Source organism: Pezoporus flaviventris, unplaced genomic scaffold, assembly GCF_033815535.1.
Source record: "Pezoporus flaviventris isolate CSIRO_AGI_PZ_B2104156 unplaced genomic scaffold, CSIRO_AGI_Pfla_v1 ptg000047l, whole genome shotgun sequence".
In the NCBI taxonomy this organism is placed as follows: Eukaryota; Metazoa; Chordata; class Aves; order Psittaciformes; family Psittacidae; genus Pezoporus; species Pezoporus flaviventris.
In genome coordinates, this window is record NW_026892595.1 from 12,904,553 (window position 1) to 12,927,792 (window position 23,240).

At 40.2% G+C, this 23,240-nt stretch overlaps 1 protein-coding gene across 4 annotated transcripts in view; it reads right to left on the reverse strand.

Annotated features, from left to right (window-relative positions):
* Window positions 1-4,826: 4,826 nt before the first annotated feature.
* Window positions 4,827-23,240, reverse strand: part of LOC133276939 (macrophage mannose receptor 1-like) — a 60,485-nt gene continuing 42,071 nt past the window's right edge. For all 4 annotated transcript variants that reach the window (XM_061468313.1, XM_061468312.1, XM_061468315.1 and 1 more), the window contains 9 exons: window positions 18,820-18,989; window positions 17,005-17,107; window positions 15,903-16,132; window positions 14,666-14,831; window positions 13,576-13,728; window positions 10,025-10,141; window positions 7,988-8,155; window positions 5,752-5,805; window positions 4,827-5,417 (listed from right to left, as the gene is read on the reverse strand). In XM_061468313.1, coding sequence (XP_061324297.1) covers window positions 5,167-5,417; window positions 5,752-5,805; window positions 7,988-8,155; window positions 10,025-10,141; window positions 13,576-13,728; window positions 14,666-14,831; window positions 15,903-16,132; window positions 17,005-17,107; window positions 18,820-18,989 — 1,412 coding nt within the window. In that variant the 3' untranslated portion in view covers window positions 4,827-5,166. The remainder of the gene's footprint in view (window positions 5,418-5,751; window positions 5,806-7,987; window positions 8,156-10,024; window positions 10,142-13,575; window positions 13,729-14,665; window positions 14,832-15,902; window positions 16,133-17,004; window positions 17,108-18,819; window positions 18,990-23,240) is intronic.

Here is a 23,240-nt window from a genome sequence, read left to right on the forward strand (position 1 = left end):
TGTATAAAATTTTTGTCTTCCATCGAAATACGAGATCTAAGAGCAAACATTTTAGTGAGGATTTTTGGAGACGTACCTTGCAATTCAGGATCATTATTTTTACAAAAAGGTGACATGAATGTCTCTTCACCAGAAATAAAGGAAAAAAGGAAAAAAGAAGAGGAAGGTTTGTCTGTAGCAATAAATGATGAAAAAAAGCCACAGTGCAATGCAGTACTGTGAAAACTTGGCTTTGACACCTTGCAAATCAAGTACCTGTGGCTCGCAATCAGAGAGAACCAGAATTTCCCATGTCTGTAGTTCCACAGAAAAGAGAAAAACTGTAGAAAATAGGGCCTGTGTTCTTCAGGAGGCACCTCTCCCTTCTTTTGCTCCATTCCTGGCCATATGCAGGAGCACTGGACCCAAACTGATAGCAACAACCAAAGAAACTCCAAAAAGAAACCACAAACTTCTAGGAAGAAGAGAACCTGTAACTGGAAGATAGTGGATTTTCAGCTATTACTAGAGAGGAATATGGAATGCTGCCACCTTTTTCACCCCACTGGTCTGTGAAAGTTTGCACCCTTAAAATGCACACCCTTCAGGCATCCTGACAGAATTTGGATAGTTAGCTTGAAAAAGCTCTCTCCTTCATGTTAGGTAAAAGAATTAGACAAACATAGAGGGTAGGGAAGAGAAAAGGCACTCCTGTGCAATGTTTGCATCCCTTTTTGCTTGTGGCCTTTGAAAAATTTCTCTTACTGTATCTTCAGGAGAGGCTAGTTTGGAGTAACTTCCCCAATATTGTATTTGCAGCAAGTAATTTATAGGGTCTTTCCCTGAGAACTGCTGCTGTTCCAGGCAATAAAAGCCCTGGACACCTACATGAAGGTGTGGGATCCTGCTTCTATTGTTCTGGCTGAGATGCAGATGTCTCAAAAGGTAAACAAGGAATTAGAGCAGAAAAAGAATTACAAGAGTGAGAGAAAATAGTGGGACCTGAGGGCCAGCAGGTACAGCTAGACCAAAAACACGGAAAGAATGTGATCCTGAAAAGGACACTGACACCTGAAGGAAGTGAGAGAAGAGAGAAAGCTGCCTCCACAAGGCAGCAGATGGCCAATTACTCAGTAAATTATGATGCATATGCGAAGATGGCTGCACTGAGTCTGAAGTAAAGAATTCTGGTACTCCCCAGCATGGGAATGCTTAGCTCTGCAACCTCAACTTCCCAATTGTCCTTGCTTCCTTGTTCAGGAACTCCAGATGTGCAGATGGAAAAAGTATTCTTATTTATTTAGGCAGGAGAAATGTAATGTCTTGTGGTTCTTCTGTACACAACATCTCAGCATCTCCAAAGCTACTGTGAGGCAACAAGTGGAATTACAACAGGGAAAAGGAAACTAGTTCTATTCTGAAGAAAGATCAGTGTTTGGTAAAGGACTGTGAGTGACAATCTGCTGAGACAGGATGAAAAACAGTAAAGCATACTAAGGTCAGCTTCACCTCAGTGTTTGTATGCTTGCCTGAGCAGACCCCATCACAGCCCAAAGAGTGGGAAAGAAAATGAGAAGATTGCAAAGATGCACTCCAGCATCTTCACTTGGCAAGGCACAGGCTGACATTTTAGAAGTGGCAAGGAAGAAAGGCTGCCGGATTTCGTGTTGAGTCAGCATTGTTCCTCCAGCAATCTCTGCTCCCAGGCAGGAAGTTACACTCACAGCCTGCAGATTCACCACCTTTCCTCTGAAGCTTGAGCTCTTCTGGAGAAAAGGGGAAATGAAAGTTAAACACAAGGGTACCCAGAAACGTACAAATGTGCAAAGATGCAAACCTTTACGCACTATCAAATATTGCCAAAAAATCATTCCTCAACTGCCCACAGAAATGCATGGGTGAGTTCATCCAGGTTCAACCAGATGCTTCCCTAGAGAAGTTAAATATATAAGAACAAGTAGTAATAGGACCTGGCTCTAAACTGAAAGAGGGTAGCTTAAGATCAGATATTAAGAAGAAATTTTTTATTGTCTAAACTGCCAAGATCAAATATAAGAAATCTTGGCAGAATCAGAGGATTATGGGTATGAAATATTAGTTAAAAATTACCTTTGCTTTTTTATCCATCATGTATGTTTCATCTTATTACTCAAGAAATTATTTACCTTGTTCTTACACCAAGAATATTGCAAAAAAGCAAGATCTCAGTTCCTCTGTGAGTATATATTTATGCAATATGCAGCCTGACACCTCCTCTAAGTAGGAGCATCTGCTCAGGAGACAAAGCAAGAGGCCACAAGAGCAAGATGGTTCTAAGGCAGCTGACCTATCCCTACAGAAATAGCAGTAGTAGAAACTGGCTGAAAGAATTGGTGAAGGATCAGAATAAATTGAATAACAAATTATGTTTCATCCATATGAATATGAATCATTTCCAAGAAGACACACTGTTCTTTTTCAGTCAAGTAGAGCAACAGGAATGATTTCCCCAGCCCAGTCTTCAAAACATTCTTGATGTACTCCTTCACTTGTCAGTAACATTGCAGTTTAGCAGCAGGAAAAAAGAACATAATGTCAGATCACCAAATGATGTTTGGTAAAACAAGCACGCAAGAACTCAGTCCAGGAAAGATGTAAATAACATGAGAGCACGGAAAGAGAATATCATTTCAGAAAGTACTCTCTCAATTTTTCTTGCAATTACATGATCAGTTTTGTCACAAGCATGACCAAAGGAATGATGATATAAAAACCTAGGACTGGACCCTGCATTCAGACAGTCTAATAAATGAGCTGCCATCACTGAGAAAACAAAACAAAAAAAAAAAAAAAAAAATTCCTGTATAAGTCCCTAGGTAAAAGCCTTTGATTTAATCTTATATTAAAATTAGGTATTATTTAAAGTGTTCAAGCTTGTTCGTTTCTCTGCCTTCAATCAGTCCTCATCTTCAGCTAGCTACACGGAACTGTAAGGATTTCCTGTGCTCTAAGTGCCATCTCTGCCATGTTTGCTCATTTCAGTGGGAACTGAAATTCCATTGTATTGTAGTAGGGGGGCAGTAAACCATGCAGCTTAACTTTCCCCCTCTTCTGAAAATCTTTCAAGTCATTCACTCACTCTTTCTATAATAAGCAGGCCAAGCAGATCAGAGCAGACCTTCTGGTTTGGTACCTCCTGTTTTATCCATACCCATTTGTACAGGAGAGCAGAACAGACATGCGATTTCACAGAAGCAGCTAGCCCTACTGCCAGCTAGTAACTAGCACCGCATTTTAATTCTCTTCAACTCAAGAATGATGTTGAATTTCAGGCAGTGTTACTGGGTGAGTAAGTTCAGAACTATCCAGGCTCTAGTAGCTGGATTCTCCATGATACTGTTCAGCTATACAGATGTATCAGACAGTATCTGAGGCAGATACTGCCTCAGATTGTGCAGGGCCCCACAACAGGACTGAACTTCCTTCAGATAGAGACTGCATCTCTTTGCTGTTTGCACAATGAGGGTGGGATTCCAGCCAGGGCCTCCTGACCTTCCAGAATCCCTTTCACATACCTTGCTAGGCAGCACCACTTCTCTATGTAACTGAAGCATCATCCTCACATTAATCAGCCAGTTTGGTGGTTTCTGGCATGTAAGCCACATCAGGGGGCATGAAGAACCATTAGAGCTGCTACTCCTTGAAAAGACATGCTCAACCAACTATGCATTAAAAATGGAAACGGTGGGAGGGACAGAGGCAAGGAAGTAACTGGGTGAAAGGGAGCAGAGCCGGGGAAAAGTAGTTCCAGCACAAATTGCCCCATCTTACCCACATGTGTATGTGAGATTTTTACTAAATCACTGAGCTGACATTTTTGTCTTGGTTTTAAACAGACAATCCTGGGACTGGTTCAGGAAAATATGGTCAATATGTTACTTAATCACAACTTCAGATGGAAAATCTCCCCAGTTGTAACATCTCCTTTTTAATTTTATTGTTACAGTCTTATATAGACATGACTATAAAATGAAAAAAAAAAAAAATTGTTTAAAAAGTCAAAGCTAGTTACTGTTTTATTTCACAGAACAAAATCTGAAACTATTAAAACAAACCTTGTAAACCTTTGTATGCAAGTGAGGACTCATGCAGGATTTGCATCTTGTAAGATTTACAAAGATGCATATTAACTCCACCCTGGGGAGTCTAAGATTTCCATAACTGGTAACTGATCCAGCCATTTTAGAAAGGAAATAAAATCAGTAGTAGCTAATACACTGGTAAAGATAAGTTATGCTTGACTTCAGCACACACCCCACAAACTTATGCTGTGTATTGAGAGGCTACAGGAGAACAGTACCAGTGTGTGATCACCCTAACACCTGTCCAGCACTCCTGTAAAAGTTCTGAACACATAGAAGTAACGTTCCTCCCTCTCCTCGGTAACTGTCCTGTAAAGAAAGAAGTTTTGTCATCACCTTCATTACCTCCCTCAGACCAATCAACTTGCAGGCAGCCAGAACACTGGCAGTTAACGCCAACCACACTTTCCACTCCAGCAACCTGTCCCCAGATTTTACCTGATTAAATTTTAGAATAAAGAAACTACAAGAACTACCTACTTGGTTCTCTGGGATGTGTGTAATTGTGGGAACTGAAATTATATCAGAAAAGGATTTTTTCTCTATGTGGTTCAAAGAGGATGTGCCTGAACACAAACTGTCATCCAGTAACTACCCCTGTAGTTGAATCCCTAGCAATGCCTGAAATATGGTAGAATTAGAGATGTTTGTTGAATAGCATGGAGAATCTGTGCATTAGCATGGCTGGAAATAAATCTGCCGCAGAAACTTCAACTCTTGAGAGCCTTCTCAAGTGGATCTGTCTACATTTTACTTCCTTTATTGCATCCATTTCTATTGTTCCATTTAATAACTAGTCAGTGTTATCTCTTTCCTTAAGACCCACCCACCAGTGTGGGCCATCAAATCAGGATATCTGAAATCTTACACATGATACAATGGTTACAAAATAAAGTAACTGCTGTAAATAACTACGCACACACTGCAACTGGCTAATGCGGTATTTGCACATGAGAAAATGGCTTTGGCTTAAATCTAGTTGCATAATTTTATTAAAACAAGGCACATTTTATTTTATTACATTACATTTTACATTACATATTACATTGCATTTCATTTCATTACATTAAAGTGTTGCATGTTCATTCCGTTCTATGTTGGTCACAAGATCCTTCGTGTCACTAGTTCCAGGAACAGCATCACTATTAAAATACAAATTGTTCTCAAAGCTGTCATTTGTTGACAAGCGATTCTTCCTTCTTTTGTAGAAGAGATAACCTGCAAGGCCACTTCCAACTAGGATGAGGATGACAACAATAACTACAATTCCTGTTTTACCGTGGTTCAATGCAGGAGTCTTCTTGTCCTTCGTCATTGCTGAAAACAAATACAAAGAAATCAAGAGGACACCACATACTCTTTATCTGATTACTGGAAACAATTTCTTTAGAAAGCATGATCCTTTAAGCAAAAGCATTCCATTTGTTTCAAAATAATGACAGGCAAATTAATTGATTTTTAATCTTAACACTGCATACATCACAAATTATTATTTTTAAATCTGTGTTTGGGCACTGAATAGAGGATATTTTATCCTATGCTCTTAGGAAATAGATATATCAGAAAATGTCAGAGACATAATACAGAATACGATTTGTTCTGTTTATGATATTACATGAGATTTTTGCTACTTGAAAGACAATATTCTTACCCTTTGTAGGCATTTCAGCTGGTGGTACTTCAGCTGCTGGTGGCATTTCAATTGCTGGCATTTTGAAACATTGGAAAAGAATTATGTTATTATGTTATTCTGGTTTTTATTTCTATTTTTTTTTTTCTACATTTGGAAAATACTGAACATCATACTCAGATAAATACATAATACACAACCTTGCATACTGAAAACACCTAGTTTTAGTCCAAGCAAAGCTACATCTGGCCTATCAAAAGGCACAGCACCCTAGTCTACTGTATTCTGGTCTCCTATGTAGTTAGTTATATATACTAGCAGAAAAGAAGAATCATCAAATTGTTCCACGGAGATGGACATCACTACAAAACCACAAGAAAATCTACATAGCATCTTCAGGACAAAGATGATCAAACATAATCCTCAGTATAATTACAAATGTAGTACTTGTTATCTCATAAAAACGTAACAAGTAAAATAAATTTGGTTTGCCAAGAGACTTTCATGGCATACCTACACAGGCAACTGAAATCACTCACAGACTCCAAAATGTCTTAGCACATATCACATCCAAACTAAAATGTTTGTAGCTCACTTAAAATTTAATATCTGGACCATGAAATCTGGCTTGCTGGAAGAACCTGAGACCCCTTTCCAGGCTCTGGGCAGCAACTGCTGACACTGGCATCAAACTGATGAACTGGGATGGATTGAGGTTCCTCTCCCCCTAGAATATACCTAGTTACTATCTCTAGCACAGCCAACTAGCACCTATTGAACTACTGAACAGTACTTTGGAGTACCTCCTTACTTACGGAATAAAGTTAGATTATTTATGAAAGAGACCAGCTACAAAATTTCAGATTAGTGTCTTAAAAACTACCTCAATAAATAGAACACAAAATTACATCTATTCTATTGGAAGGCTTCAATCACAGTTTTGCATTTACAGCCTCTTCAGAAAACAAGAACTATAAGCCATATTTTACTAAGTAAAATCGTGTTTTTAACACCTAATTTATTAGCCTATAGCCTATAGTGTTTTTAACACCTAATTTATTAGCCTATAGCCATTTAGTTTGGTGGTGTTTGGGTTTTTTTTTTTCAATTCTGCAAATGGAGCATTATCGCAGCTTTACAAAACTGTGTCAAGCCAAGGTGCATTTCTACAACAGTATAGGACTCAACTGTGCCCTGTTCTTGAGTAAGCAACTGTCTAGCCCTTGCATTGACATTGGCATTTGGCTGACTCCATGGTGTTCCACCTCAGGAGGCTAAAGCTAATCCTGAAAAATATATTAAGTGAATGAGAGAAAAGTTTTCTGGATAGAGAATGAAAATAAAGTGCTTTCTTGTTTGTTAATCGCAAAACACAGGCAACTAAGACTCTGAATCATACAGATGGCTGTATCTGACAGTTCTGCAGTATTTCCCGTAGAAGATAGAGTCATCATTACAAGCATCTGAGTAAGTAAGAATAATTTTGCATGAGAACAAATTTATAGAAAGAAAAGCAGAATTTCATTTCTGGTACGTAGAGGAAGTGGGCATATTTCAGCTACTATAGGCATTTCACTCTTCTCAGTAAATACTAGTAAGACATTTTGATAATGCAATGCATGCTGGAAGAAATTATTAGGAACTCATATGCACTAGATGACCTTAATGTCAAATTTGCACACTCTATTATTTCAGGACACTTTCGGTTTAGCATATGCTCTGCTTTTCATTCATGTATCTTCTCAAAAAAAGAGAACACAGAGACAAAAGGTTCAAATCTATTCATTAACTTACAATTAAAAAATACTCAATTCACAGAAACTACTTCATACTCAGAGAATGCAGGCACATGAGACTGCCAGAGGGAAATAAGCAAAGGGCTGAGCTGAGGGTATACCCTATGGAATGTAATTTCAAATAGATGAGACAAATTTGTGTGCAAGGCACAGTACTAACATTGTGATTACTCAACAATTATCAATATAGAACAGGCAAACTTAGTAAGTGTATACACTAGGTACAGTTAAGATAGGAACACAATCTTTTAAGCCAATTCTGAAGGGGGTTAAGCACTGGTCAGAACTTGGACTTTCAAAGAGTTACTTACTCTTGTCTTTTTGTTGGCATGCACCCCTCAGCATTTATAAAACCTCAAAACACCCAGCTAAAATGCACTGAGTGCATCAGCCATCTACCAGTGCTAGCACACAAGGAGCGTACTCCATGCATAAAACAAATTCATAAATGTAGCACTTACTTTTTGGCTTTTTACAAACATAGCCTCTGTAGGAAGAACAATAGAAATTATTCCAGTACCCAGAGCTCGCATACATTTCAACACAGTGTTCATTTTGTTGAGGGGAAGGCTCTCCTGCATTCCAGTTGACAAAATTCACTGCAGTGTTGTCTAGCCACAGCCATTCCCCTAATTGGAAAAACATTGAATATATAAAACCAAGATAGTATTTATTTCCATCTTGACACCCACTCCACATTTATTGCCTTCCTGAGAAATCTACATGTGGCCTCTCTTGGAGACAGGTCACAAGACTATTTGAATTTTTGGTCTGACACATCACGTTGCCCTTACATTTTTATCCAAATGATATAACAACAGTTTCTGGAAAATGGCAGGTCAATCTGGATTATGTTACAAAGGCAAGACAGTTTAAAGAAGTATCTCCAACAATATATTGCAATGGTGCAGTGTCAATTATTTACTCCGTTTATAAAAATAACTGATGTTAAAACATAATTTATCTTTCCAAGAAAGCCCTTTATTTCAGTAATTTGCAGGGAGGTTTTGTATTACTCTTTTCAAAGCCTGCACTGAAGTCTTTCTAAATACAATTTTATTCTATTTGGTTTTTAGTTTCTGCTCCTTTCCACCGACTTTACTCACACGGTTTTCCTTCTGAAAGATTTGCTTCAGGGATCTTATGATCACTGTTGTTCAGTGGTGCCGGGACTTTCTGATTCTTCCTTCCTGTTCCTTTTTTTCTTTCTTTCTTTTAATAGTGCTATTTATTTAGAACAAATTTACCCCTTGTGACTCTTAAATTGTATTCAAACAAGCAAATTCTTAGACTCAGCAAGAAAGCTGTGTTTTGTTTTCTTATGAGATTCTTCACATTTTGTTTTTTTAAAAAAAGAGGACATAATAATTTTTCCAAAGATATGAAATTTAGTTATGCAGTTATGCTGAAATCACTATAATCATTATCTAATAATATAATGGCATCTACTTGCTGAAGCAACCCCTTTGTTTATGATCAGTCTAAGAACTGTATTGTTCTGCACCTGCCCTTGCATAACTTTAAAACACATTTTATGTGTCCATTAACCACATGAGTAAACATTAGCTTTTCCTTATGGGTTATGTTTCTAAATCACTGCTCTCTTCAAATTCTTTCTCTTCTGCTGAAAACTCCCCTTTCCTGGTTAAGATTCGAGTAATGTTATTTGAATACTTGTCTTCTCCCCAACTAGTTTGTCATTGAAGTGGCTGAGCAGGCAGCTGTAAAAAAAAAACCTCCAAAACTCAAGAAAACTGCACCCCAAATCACCTGAACAATTCTGCAGTCTTGCCTTTGACACTGGAGCTTTTAGTCTGAGCACCAAAAGACCGTAGCACTTTTAGGTCTATCATAAATACAGATTTTTACTGAATACTAATTGTACTATTGAAAAAAGCAACAATCAGCAAATTTAAGATTTACTTAAAGCAGCTTATTGCCTGTTCTCTCTTACCTTACCTTTGTTACAGTGAAGCAGAAAATAGAAAAACTTGCAATAAACAATTCTATTTTAAATGTGAAGCTGTTCTGAGGGCCTGCTGTAACTAAAGATGGGTCACTGGTCATTCCAGGATAGTCATTCCAAAGACTACAGGTGATATTAGACACGTTGCTCTCTAGCCCCAAAACTGGAGTATCTCAATGACAAGTACATCAAGCTAGGGCCCCTTCCACATCTGAGAAGAGCCAAACTTCATCTCAACTCCAAACACAGTCCTGTTTGTACTGTGTTATATGCACATTTGCACCTTACTTTGTTGTGAGTAAGATTTTTCTTGCTTTAAGATGAAAGTTCCATACCTGGTCTTTCTGTTATATATTACTGTTTATTGCTTGATTACCATCCACCAGCTTCCCCTCTGATGATAATATAGTAACTTCCCTGATTTCACTTCTTATGAGTTACAGGAGTATAATGTGAAGTCTTCAACTCTCAGGTCAAACAGCTTGTAACTATTATTTATCAAGCAAAATGATGTCAAATGTAAAGAAATTACCATCCACATTTCTGTACATTCCTGTCCAAAAAGTTGATGTTTTCCCTTCAAGTGGCTCAATGGTGTATGTCAGAAAGTTGGCTTCAGCTGAGTCTTCAACTGACACCAAAGAGGCACCTGGAAGACACAGAGAAAAAGAATAACCTCTTGGAGACATAAGTCTTCTAGCACAAAGCATTCTCATTGTCCTGTCAAATGTCAGTCTAATTTTGCCAAATTCCAAACTGAGTCTGAAGTTCAAAACAAAAACTAACTTTGGATAGTATCTTATGAAGGACTTTAGCATTGTTGCTGATGTATTTCTTATCATTTCCATGGCAACGCACTAAGAGTTTGTTTCCTCATCCACTGGGAAACAGCAACATAACTAAACAATGATACTAGGCAAAATACAACAGGCCAACATTGTAATCAGCATAAATTTCTACTGATATGTTACCATTAAAACCAAACAAAAAGAAAACAAAAAAAAAAAACCCAAACAAACAAAAAACCCCACACTAAAAAAAAATTAGTTAATTAGTTTTTAGTAAAACATGTATAACTTCAGTCTGTGCACAATATGACATTGCACATTAATGATTAAATATTTTCTGAGCCTTCGTATAGCTCATGTATAGCACAGACTTTGCCAAATTTATAATGCACAGTCATTAGTTTAACTCTTTAAACAGGTCTTGTTTATTTTCCTATATTTTCTTTGTAGCCACCAGAGAAACAAAGATCACCTTGGTCATCTGCTGCCCAGTTAGCATAGTACCCTGTTATTTATATACACACACCACCAGGCATTCTGCCGGGATTCATTCTGTATGATGCTCTAGCAAAATCAAGAAGTCACAGCATAGAGCCAGCAGACAGAATGAGTTGCATGGCTTTGTATGGAGTGGCATTAAACACCAGAAAAAGGGCACCTTCAGTTGTCTTTCATGTGGAGCTGGCATCCAGCCAATAGCTGTGTTTGGCACTTGACTGTTTTGATTTGGCTGTTGATTTTTTGAAGTTATTGTCTCTCAGGTAAGGAAGACACACTTACAGAGAATGCAAATATAAAATTCATTTGAATCACTGCTGAGCTATTGATAAATCCTACAATGGCTCGGAATTCTGCTATGGATAAGATATAATTGAAAAATGTCCAACTGCAAACAAAACCCAGAGTGCAAGCAGGGACAGCATAAAAGAACATGGAACCTTCCTCTTTTTTCAGTGTAGTCTTTATGTTTTTCTACTTGTTCCGCTTTTGTTGAATAGTATCAGATGTTTGGTTACTGTTACGCTGTGTGATAAAAAGCTCTACTACACACCCATGAGGGAGCACAGAGAGACAATGGCAAACAGGGGACCTCTTCCCTGGCTACTCACATGCCCATCACAGGAGCCATCAGCCCATCAAAGACCACACTTCACAAGCCCAGAGGAGCAAAGAGGTGCAATGGCAGGGGAAGAACACAGATTACAGACTCAGAACATCTTGCTCAGGCCCCTCCCAGGGCTGTCGAAGGACATGCTAAGCCACAGTGGCCAGCCATGAAACCCATCAGGACAGCACAATGTCAGAGTTCCTTTCAGATTGAGGCGTGTTACTGCCTAGGGTTATGGGACACATGATGGGATGCAGAAAAGCATTTCAAGATTGCACAGACTTAGGGGAGGAAGCAAAGGCAGGGAGAGGGATGGACCTAGATCATTTGCGAGGAACAAGGATGGGAAAACGGAGGGATAAGAGGATAAAAAGACTGATAATGTGTAAACAGTTTTCTTGTCAGTACAGCTGTCTGGCCACAATTGCACCTGATCTGGGCAGACAGTCCTATCTTCTGATTAAACGCTAATTACTATCACAGGTGAAAACTGTTCACTCTGTGTGCATGTGTGTGCATGGGGGTCTAAGTACCACCAGCTGGAGTGGTGTGGGGGTTGGAATGTATCAAAGCTGTCAGAGACCATGGGAAGGAGAAACTACAGCTGACAATTAAGAGTGACCATGAGAAGAGTGACCTGTCCCTGACTGGTACTTGGAAGATGTTGGAACTGGCAAGGAACAAGGACATCGGAACTGGAAAGAGGATGCCGATAAGAAAATCAGATAGACCTTTCACCTGATGTAACCGCAAGGCAAACACAGATGTGCTTGGCTAATTGCTTGGAAGCATATAAATACCGTGTAATCTGTTCAATAAATGATCCAGCTTGCACTCTACCTCTGGGTCCCTGCCTCCATCCTCACAGAGTGGGACCATGAGTAAGAGACCCTTGTGTCCATGGTGCCACAACTGGAGCAAGTGCAGGTACACAAGTTAATGTGTCATCACTAGGGAGTATCAGGTCAGCCTAGTCAGCCAGGTGTGTATCACCAAGGGTGACCACAAACTGAGCTGGCTATCAGAGGTACCAGGGGAGTCCCATCCAGCTGCTGTCTCTAAGGATAAGACCCACTAGTGTATGTGCATCTCTAAGGGTGAGACCAAGGAGGGGATGGCTACTGGGAGACCTGGGGAATTTCAGCTAGCTCTGTATGTCTGTGTGTCCCTGTGTATCTCTACAGGTGAGACCATGGCAGGCAAACTGGAGGGAACAGTGTGTATGTGTGTGGTGGGGACAGGTGTGTACCAGCAATAGGAGACAGGCTGGTGACCATGAGAGCTCATATTTCCAGCTGCCAGCAACTGAGGACACTGAGATCAACAGGCCAGCTACAAGGCAAACTAAGTGTCTGAGTCCAGCTGCTGGAGGGATCTACACTGTATTTGTGTATCTATTCCCACTACAGACTTTCACCCTGATCAACCAGAGAGGGGAACATAATAAAAGGTGTTAGTTCAGGTTGTGTTCATGTGAATGCTCTCTGTTTCTACCTGTGCTGACCTGTGTGGCCTGCCATGAATATATTATGTATAGATGCATTGTACGTGTGTGTGCCTACAGGGAACACACTCTCAGCCTTGTCACTGGCAGCATGAACAAGATCTCTGCGTACTCTGATGGCAGGTTAGATATCTAAGTCATGTTGCTACCAGTGCTATAGACACTAATGACATATGAAGTCTAGTATAACAAATCTTACACTACTTTCCCAGAAAAGGAAGTTGCAAGAAGAAAACAGCACATCAACCCTAGTTTTCTAATATATTCTGCCTAGAAAGCTGTAACTTTTATTCCAGTAGTATAAAACTACAATAATGAAGGGGCAAATTAGATCAGGAATAAATGTATAAAATGACATTAAAATAAGATTTAGTGCCTGCTGTGGATAAGGCTGACTACCTCCTGTCCTGTCAAAGGACAAAGTTTCCACTTTTGTGACCTCTGCTCCAGGCCACAGAGCTCCTCTAATGCCTGGTCCCACACACATAAAAGTGTGTGTCAACAGGTAGACAGCTATTTTCCATATCCTCCCAGATTAAGGCAATAACTGGATACAGATATCCTATCCAACACTTGGACAGACCATCCTTGAAATCACAAAAATACACAGCATAAGTTCAGATTTTCATAGAGAGGAAAAACAATTCAGAAAAATGTGTTCTTTGGTTAAGGCGAATACTTACCAAGTCGAAGGCATTCTAAAGAAGCCTGGGCCCAATTTCTTGTAGATGAAGATTCAATGTAGTAGCAATGACCTCGGAAAGGGATCCAAGACTTGTGTCCTTCTGATTCAGGGCACTTTCCTGGAAGCTGAGGGGGCTCAGTGGGAGCTTGAACTGTTTAAAAAGAAGAAAGCACAAAATTTAAAGAAACAGCTTCCTATGCATTCTTCTATCATTAACAGATTATTCTAACTGAATGTGTGAAAACTCACTCAGTTCTTTAAAAAAAAAAAGAAAGTAATCTTGGTAGTCCATACTGCTTACTACAAGACAATAATGTGAAAATCCTAAATCTATGAATAAAAAGTACTGCAACTTCAGTCTTAAGAAATCTAATCTAGCTAAGAATTCCAGCATACTTTGATCTTTTAACAGATGCTTAAACTCAGCTCAACTCTTTACTCACAGACATATTTTCATGCCTGACTGCTATGCTGAACTAGGGCCCATATGAACTTGGCCATATGGGCTGTGACCTAATATCATGGAATGCAGAAGGCATTATCAGATGATATTAACAGAAGTTTGAGGTCAAAAACAAAAGAGAAGGCGTCCTGAAGAAGTATCCTTAAAGATTTCTATACCACCTGTAGTTTGTCCTCAGTTATAAAAGGAAAATCTGAAAAACTGTTATAGGTAAATACTGCTTGTGTCGACATATGGCTTGGTCATTAAGCTCTTCTCCCTTCAATACTGTACCTGTGTGACTACTACCTGGCATTCATTGCCTTTTGATTTCTAAAGGTTTTGGTCTTGCATGCTTGCTCAATATCAAAATTAATAGCAGAGTAATGTGAGTCTAAGCTTTGCAAAATACATCAGAGATTATCAATGCAAAGTGATGGCCATTCAGAGTCATCTTAGCTCTTTCTTAGTATGTGTTTGCCCTCATTTTAAAACATTTGACCCAAATAAATTTTAATGATTTTATTAATTTAGCTCTTGAACTAAAACCCAGCATCTAAGTTTATATCAGAAGATATATAACACAGCACAATGAACTCTACTGAGATAATCATTGAAATTACAATGGTTAAATTCAAGTTCTTACCATCAGCTTTTTGGCAAACAGAGAAGTAACTTTCATTGCATGATCCTGTCTTCCAGGCTCCAGCAATGTCGAGATAGACACAGCCTATCTTCTGTTTTGGCTCCCCTTCAGCCCATTTAGTATACTTCATTCTCCAGTTATCAATCCATTCGTAACGCCCATTGGTCTGAGAATAAAACAAACCAGAAGAAATTATTAAATGTAAGCATTAACCATTCCTTCACTGGTCAAATGTCTGTCTATGCAGCACCTTGTGCTAGAAGGTTTTTTTAAGAAATCAACAACAAATACAAATGGCTGAAACTTTTCAACTCTTGTTGTGACAAGCAACTACTCATCCAAAAATACACCAGTGAAAAAATGCTTTTCAGCAACAGGAAATGCAGAGTGACATTGAATTAATTCTGAATGTAACAAAATATTAATTTTGGACTAATAAAAATTTCATTTAAAATAATTTGTAGGACCAAAAGTCTGATTACTTCTTGTACTATTTCCCCCAAAAAATTCAAGTACTGTATATTATTTTAACTTGCAGTATATTCAAAAACTTAATAATTTCCCATCAAAGCTGGTGAACTCAGTGAATCGTAGTGTTGGTTAGATTAGGGGAATCTTTTGGGGCTTAGGAAGTGGTGTGTTACGTTCACTCATTTGTATTTCTGTCATATGGTCAGCCAAATGGAGTGAATGCAGGACAAGTGTTTGTGTCAAGGAGAAAGGGTAGTGTATTTTAGCATCCAGAAAGTATCAAAATATCAAAGAATTGGGAAAGGGTAGACAAATAAAATTAAATGAGGTAAACAAGTAAATTATTTGGCTAACTATCCTCAAAAAGTTGAGAGAGTCATAGCAACAGCACCTTATTCTGTTTCTGAAAATTATTTGTTATTTAGAATAGTTTCTACTGTACATCTTAAAGTATGTGGATTTTATCTCAAATACACTATATATACATATAAAGAGCCAGTTCAAGATGCTAGCCTAAAATATCTTGTTTGGAAGTGCACAGAGTGTAATATCACAGAAAAAGTGTAAAAATGTGTGTAATATATACAATTTAATCAGAGTAATCAAAGAGGTCGGATTCCTACGTGTAAATCTGACAGTACACTAAAATATTTATGACCAAGACAAAAACTAGTAAGCTAAAGTAATGAGATATAATAAGACTTTTCAGCTCCTGATTTGTCAATAAGAGAAGCGGCATCATGTTCAATTAGGTTGATACTCGTACCACATTACTGTTAAGACCAATCCACATAGGCACCCCATACTTTAACATCTTTAGCCACAGGAATGAATGACTGTAGGGGTCTAAGATGCTGGAAAGGTCAAACTGATCACGTTTGCAGGTTTTCCGTGCATCCTCCCAGTTCATTTTGGTATGGATGAACAAATAACTACTGTTGTCATAACGCATAATGCTGGATGGGGATGAACTTGTAGAAGGCAGAAACTCAGCATCTGTAAAATACAGGATAAAAAAAGACTCATATAGTTGTTCAAAAGCGGATTGTGATTTCACTGTGGTTGCAAATAGAGTTAAACAAAAAGCCTTTTTTCTTGATTCCATGTTCCCTAATTTTTAATCAGCATGGATTAGATACACTATTATTTAAGCCAGCATCACTAGTAAAAGTCAACTGCAAATCTGTAGAAAGGCAAAGAGCATCTTAAAGCAACCTTTGACAAGGAGTAAAGAAGCATTTTGTATAATCCTCCAGTAGTATTACTGAAATGAATTAGGGTCAGATTAGGTCACAAGTTCTTTAATAAAATATCTTTTCATCAAAAGAAATGTTTTGCAGAGACTGTGCTGTTTTCCAAGGATTTTGCGTTGGTTTGTTTTTTTTTTGGTCAGAGAAAAGAAAAACTCCACAACAGATCAGTCCTTAAATCAGACAATTAAATCCAGGTTTTCATTGCTTTTTGGAGGTGGATTAGCTCAAGTTTGGTGTGGGTGAGTTACAGTCACTCTCCAGACATTTTATGCTACATTTACAAGCCAGTACTTTCCAGAACATTTTTGAAAGCCAATGTGTTCAGAGAGTAAGAGAAAAATCATAGTACAAATATCATGTCAAGGGTCATAGTAAAGACAAAGATGCAGATGCAAATTCCAGCTCAGGAAGGTAGGAACATGGCCATTACTGGGAAGGGTCAGCTAAGAGTAGTGACTCTAACCAGACCTCTGACACACATGACCTTTGTGTTCCTGCCTGAAAAACAATTTGTGGATGTATCTTTATTGGAAGCAAAATAATGCTGAAATCCACACACCCAAGCCATTCCCTGAAAAAAAAAGTAAGGTCTGATTGAACTAAAAAGACAAGTACCTGCATTAATTTGGCATATATATCCTCTGTTGTTATCACAACTCTCATCAGCCCACTTCCCTGCTTCCTTAACAGGATTGTTTCTCATGACAACACAATCAGCCTTGAGGTAAAAAGACATAAGATCAGTTACAAATAGCTAGAAAAAGCAAAGAAAAAGCTTTTGTACCCCTTCAGACACAAGTATGTTGTAGTTTTACTCTCATACTCTTGTAACATTTCAGAGCATAAGTTTTATGATGTGGAGGTTCTGTACCTCTTGCACAGAATACTGAATGTTCCTCTTTTGCACAACATTAGGGTGGATAAACAGACCAGAGCAATTCTGGTATTCTTATACCTCCAGGCATACAGCATGGAGACAAGGAAAGCCACAGACAATTTAAAGATAAGTGATGTCAACTACTGTAGAAAAGACCAGTTAACTTTGCCCCAGGAAAAACCCTGGACCTTCAATGAGCAAGGCAACATTTCTGACATATCAGTCTCTTCAAATTTATTGTTGCAAGTTGTAATAGTGCACACAACAAAATTAGAACTGGTCCTGCCCAGAGGCAGCCAATGATCTGTCAGTATCCCTCACATTTCAATTTCTCTGATATGGACATGATAGCTGGAACCTATGTTGGCACATATTGAACAAACAATGATGAATGCAAAAAGCTGCATGGGAACAAATGGGTTGCGCAGTGAAGAATCCGTATTTATGTTATTCTATTCTATATACTTATTTTGGGGGAGATGCAGAGAGAAACACTTTATTTGTGAGTGAAGTACATTAAGATTTAAATCTTTCAAACTGAACAGTTGCATGGTATTTTGTATTAACTCAATATGATATGACTATGATAACTTATTTTTTCCTAAGATCAAATAAACTTAAAAATAAATCTCAAATCTATAAAATAAGGACTTTATAAGTTTTCACAGACAACTTCATAGAAATCCTACTACTTTTCATAAAAAAATAAAAATATATATTCCGCTCAGAAGAAACATTTTAAAGATGCTTTCTCTTTTAAACTCTGTATTCTTTCAGGTTTTCTCCTTCCATAAGAGATAAGCTTAGAGGCGCTACTTTCAAAAACAGGAAAAAGGACATTATACAGGAAAGTAAGATTTCTACACCAAAAATGGCATTCAAGAGAAATAGAACTAGTCCTATAATGTGCTGTAGTTTCATACCACAGAACAATGCAACACATAAGATCAGAGCTCTGCAAAACTCTATGACCTAGCAGATTGGTTTGTATGACAGAGAAACAGGGGAAGTGATTTTCCTTTTTTTTTTTCCTGTAAAAACTGAATGGCTCTCTTTTCATGTCCATTCTGCAGCTGTGACTGACAGAATTTCCTTCAGTGTAAGACACAGAGGGGAATGTTTTCAGTGTACATTGCAAGCTACAAACAATTGAGAAACCTGCTAAATTCAGGCACAGGCATGGTCAGAGGACTAGGTGGATGTGCTCATTCAATGTGCTTTCGGGACAAACACAATGAGGCAAGAATCCTACTGTCCTCTTTGCCACAGCCTCTGAGGGAATGCAGGGTGAACACAGAAGCAGTGTAGCTTTCACAGGCACACAGAACTGAAATCTGAAACCAATCTTCTTATGAGCACTCCACAGATCCTGTCACCAGTTAATACAGCGACTGCCAAAGGGCTCAAAACCATTCACTCTATTTAGATTTATATATGACATGTATAAAAGTATGAAAGTAAGAAGTGAAGCAGTAACATGTCCCAAATCCTAGCAAATGTGTAAATGCAATCTAAAATAAAATTTCAGTGAAAAATTTGTGACTTCTATTTACCTGGCCATCATATGAGTATAAATCCATATGTCCTGATGGGAAGCCTTTGGCCCAGTTTGTAAAGTAAACTCCTGTTCCATCTGTCCAGAGGAACCTCATTTCATGATTTATATCATTTAATCCAATCCATGTATCAGTAACAAAATCTTTCATATGGAATGTGAGGAAAGCTAGATTTAAAAAAAAAGGCAAAGTAAAAGAGAAATACTTTTAGTGAAGGACAACTGAAATGTCTGACCTCACCAAGCTTGGTGATATTATTTTTTTCTGAAACACAGAACACTCCATTGTTGAGAACAAAAGCAGGCAAGGTGAAAAGGGGGTATCTTTTGATTTTAATGAACTGGGAAGCAGATGTATAACTGTGGCTTTGGGCAAAATACTTCAGCTAAGTATCTAATCCAGTACTGGGTTGAGTCCCAAAAGCATGATAGAAATGCTTTTAGTATTGTCTCAGGACAGTTTTGAATTCTAGTGTCACAACTAGTGCTCCCCAACCTGGTGCACCCGACAGACTACTACCCGCTGCTGGTCTTCCAGACAGGTGAGGAGGAAGCTGCTTCCCGCAGTCTGAGGGGGATGAAGAAAGACTACAGGGCCTTGGGGCAGATGGTGAAAGAGTCTGGGGCTCAAGTGATCTTCTCCTCACTCCTTCCATCTTCCACTGATGATGTGGGAAGGAATGGGAAAATTCAGTCCATAAACGATTGGCTTTGAGACTGGTGCTACAGGCAGGGCTCTGGACTCTTTGATAACAGCTGTTTTTGTAGGGCACCAGTCTGGACAATGACAAGTGGGAAAGGTTTGTCTCACAGACGCAAAAGGATGCTGGGGCACGAATTAGCAGGGCTCATTTGGAGAGCTTTAAACTAGATTTGAAGGGGGATGGGGTTGTAGCTGGGCTTGCCCCAGTGGGGCAGCACTCCAGAACTGATGAAGACTGGGAGGCCTCCTATAATCCTAGGGTGAAATCGGTGTGCTCAGCTCGCTCCCTGGAATGTCTGTACACCAATGCGCGCAGCATGGGAAATAAGCAGGAGGAGTTGGAAACCTGTGTTAAGTCAGGAGACTATGATCTGGTGGCAATTACAGAGACGTGGTGGGACAGCTCACATGACTGGAAGATAGTCATGGAGGGCTATGTCCTTTTCAGGAAAGACAGGCCAGCCAGGCAGGGTGGTGGGGTTGCTCTTTATGTGTGAGAGCAGCTACAATGCACTGAGTTCTGTCCAGGGACAGAGGATGAGCAAGTTGAGAGTCTGGGTGAGAATTAAGGGGCAGGCTGGCAGGGGCGATACTGTTGTGGGTGCCTGTTGCAAACCGCCAGATCAGGGTGAGGAAGTTGACAAGGCCTTCTACAGGCAGCTGAGAGCAGCCTCACAGTCACAGGCTGTGGTCGTCGTGGGGGATTTTAACTTCCCTGATGTTTGCTGGAAGGACCACTTGGCAACCCAGCCGCAGTCCAGGAGGTTCCTCCAGTGTATGGATGATAAATTCCTCCTGCAAATGGTGGATGAGCCAACCAGGAGAGGAGCACTGCTGGATCTCATCCTCACTAACAAGGAGGATCTGGTTGAAGCAGTAAGGGTTGAGGGCTGCCTTGGTTGCAGCGACCACAAGATGGTGGAGTTCAGGAGTGTGGTAGGACTAGTAGAATACCAAGTAGAATTGCAACCCTGGACTTTAGCAGGGCAAATTTTGGCCTTTTCAAGCAATTGCTAGGGGAAATCCCGTGGGCAAGGCTGCTTGAAGGTAAAGGGGCCCAAGATAGTTGGTTGACATTCAAGGACTGCTTTTTCCGTGCTCAAGATCGGAGCATCCCGACACGTAGGAAGTCAAGGAAGAGGGCCAAGAGACCTGCGTGGCTAAATAGGGAATTGCTGGGTATGCTCAAGTGGAAGAGGAGAGTTTACAGGTCATGGAAGGAGGGGCTGGCCACTTGGGAGGAATATAAGGCTGCTGCTAGAGGATGTAGGAAGGCAGCTAGGAGGACTAAGGCATCTTTAGAATTAAACCTGGCGAGAAGGGTCAAGGACAGCAAAAAGAGCTTTTTCAAATACATGGCAGACAAAACTAACACCAGAGGCAATGTAGGCCCACTGATGAACGGGATGGGTGCCCTGGTGACAGAAGATACACAGATGGCAGAGTTACTGAATGCCTTCTTTGTCTCTGTCTACTCTGCTGCAGGCAGTCCTGAAGAGCCCTGTACCCCTGAGACCTTAGATGAAGTCAGGTTGACGGAGCGGTTTGCCTTAGTCGATGAGGAATGGGTTAGAGATCAGTCGAGCAATCTGGACATCCATAAATCCATGGGTCCAGATGGGATGCACCCGCGGGTGCTGAGGGAACTGGCGGAAGTCATTGCTAGACCACTCTCCATCATCTTTACCAAGTCTTGGGAAACGGGAGAGGTGCCCGAGGACTGGAGGAAAGCAAATGTCACTCCAGTCTTCAAAAAGGGCAAGAAGGAGGACCCAGGTAACTATAGGCCGGTCAGCCTTACCTCCATCCCTGGGAAAGTGATGGAACACCTTATCCTTGGTGCCATCTTAAGGCATATCAAGGATAAGAAGGTTATGAGGGCCAGTCAACATGGCTTCACCAGCGGGAAATCATGTTTGACCAATCTCTTAGCCTTTTATGAGGAAATAACACGGTGGATGGATGATGGCAGAGCGGTGGATGTGGTCTACCTTGACTTCAGCAAAGCATTTGACACAGTCTCCCACAGCATCCTCACAGCTAAATTGAGGAAGTGTGGACTGGATGATCAGGTAGTGAGGTGGACTGTGAACTGGCTGAAGGAGAGAAGCCAGAGAGTTGTAGTCTATGGGGCGGAGTCTAGTTGGAGGCCTGTAACTAGTGGAGTGCCTCAAGGGTCAGTACTGGGACCGGTATTGTTTAATATATTCATCAACGATTTAGATGAGGGAATTGAGTGTACTATCAGCAAGTCTGCTGATGACACTAAGCTGGGAGGAGTGGCTGACACGCCAGAAGGCTGTGCTGCCATCCAGCGAGACCTGGACAGGCTGGAGAGTTGGGCAGGGAATAACTTGATGAAATTCAACAAGGGAAAGTGTAGAGTCCTGCATCTGGGCAGGAACAACCCCAGGTTCCAGTATAGGTTGGGAAACGACCTGTTAGAGAGCAGTGTAGGGGAGAGGGACCTGGGGGTCCTAGTGGACGACAGGATGACCATGAGCCAACACTGTGCCCTTGTGGCTAAGAAGGCCAATGGCATCCTGGGGTGTATTAGAAGGGGGGGTGGTTAGTAGGTCGAGAGAGGTCCTCCTTCCCCTCTACTCTGCCCTGGTGAGACCCCATCTGGAATACTGTGACCAGTTCTGGGCCCCTCAGTTCAAGATGGACAGGGAGCTGCTGGAGAGAGTCCAGCGCAGGGCAACAAAGATGATTAAGGGAGTGGAGCATCTCCCTTATGAGGAAAGACTGAGGGAGCTGGGTCTCTATAGTTTGCAGAAGAGGAGACTGAGGGGTGACCTTATTAGTGTCTATAAATATATAAAGGGGGAGTGTCATGAGGATGGAGCCAGGCTCTACTCAGTGGCAAACAATGATAGGACAAGGGGTAATGGGTACAAGCTGGAACACAAGAGGTTCCACTTAAACTTGAGAAGAAACTTCTTCTCAGTGCGGGTGACGGAACACTGGAACAGGCTGCCCAGGGAGGTTGTGGAGTCTCCTTCCCTGGAGACATTCAAAACCCGCCTGGACACATTCCTGTTTAACATTATCTAGGTGTTCCTGCTCTGTCAGGGGGATTGGACTAGATGATCTTTTGAGGTCCCTTCCAATCTCTAGCATACTGTGATACTGTGCGACACTGTGACTTAGAAATACACAGCCACATAGATCACATACATTTTTGATAATCCCATCGGAGTGGTTACCCCACAATGGCATCAGACAACACCACTAAGCAGCTACCACTTGTGCCTGTGCACAAACAGTGCTGTTACAGAACTGCAAGAGTGTTTCCTCTCTCCCTGCAACACCTGTCAATGGCCTGCACTGTCTTAGCAAGGAGCAGAAGGCACAAACGGCTTAAAATGAGTCTCAACAGAGCTCTTCAGCACAAGCAAATCAATTACCACAGCTTTGCACGGTTCAGGAAGGTGCTTATGTTCCTTAGCTAGCATGGCTATCCCACAAATAGAGCAGTCTAGGTCAGCTGGCATTCATAACCCACTAATCCACAATACATCAACCACTATGATGAAATGAACACACCATGGCTTTTGCCAAGTGCTACAATCATTCTTATGAGATTACTTTTTCCTACAAAAAGATTAATTTCTGGATACTTCATCAATCGTTCACCTTCTTTAGTCTTTTAAAATGAATGCAACTTACACTTCAGGAAACCTGTGGATTTCTTTGCCAAATTTTAGCATTGC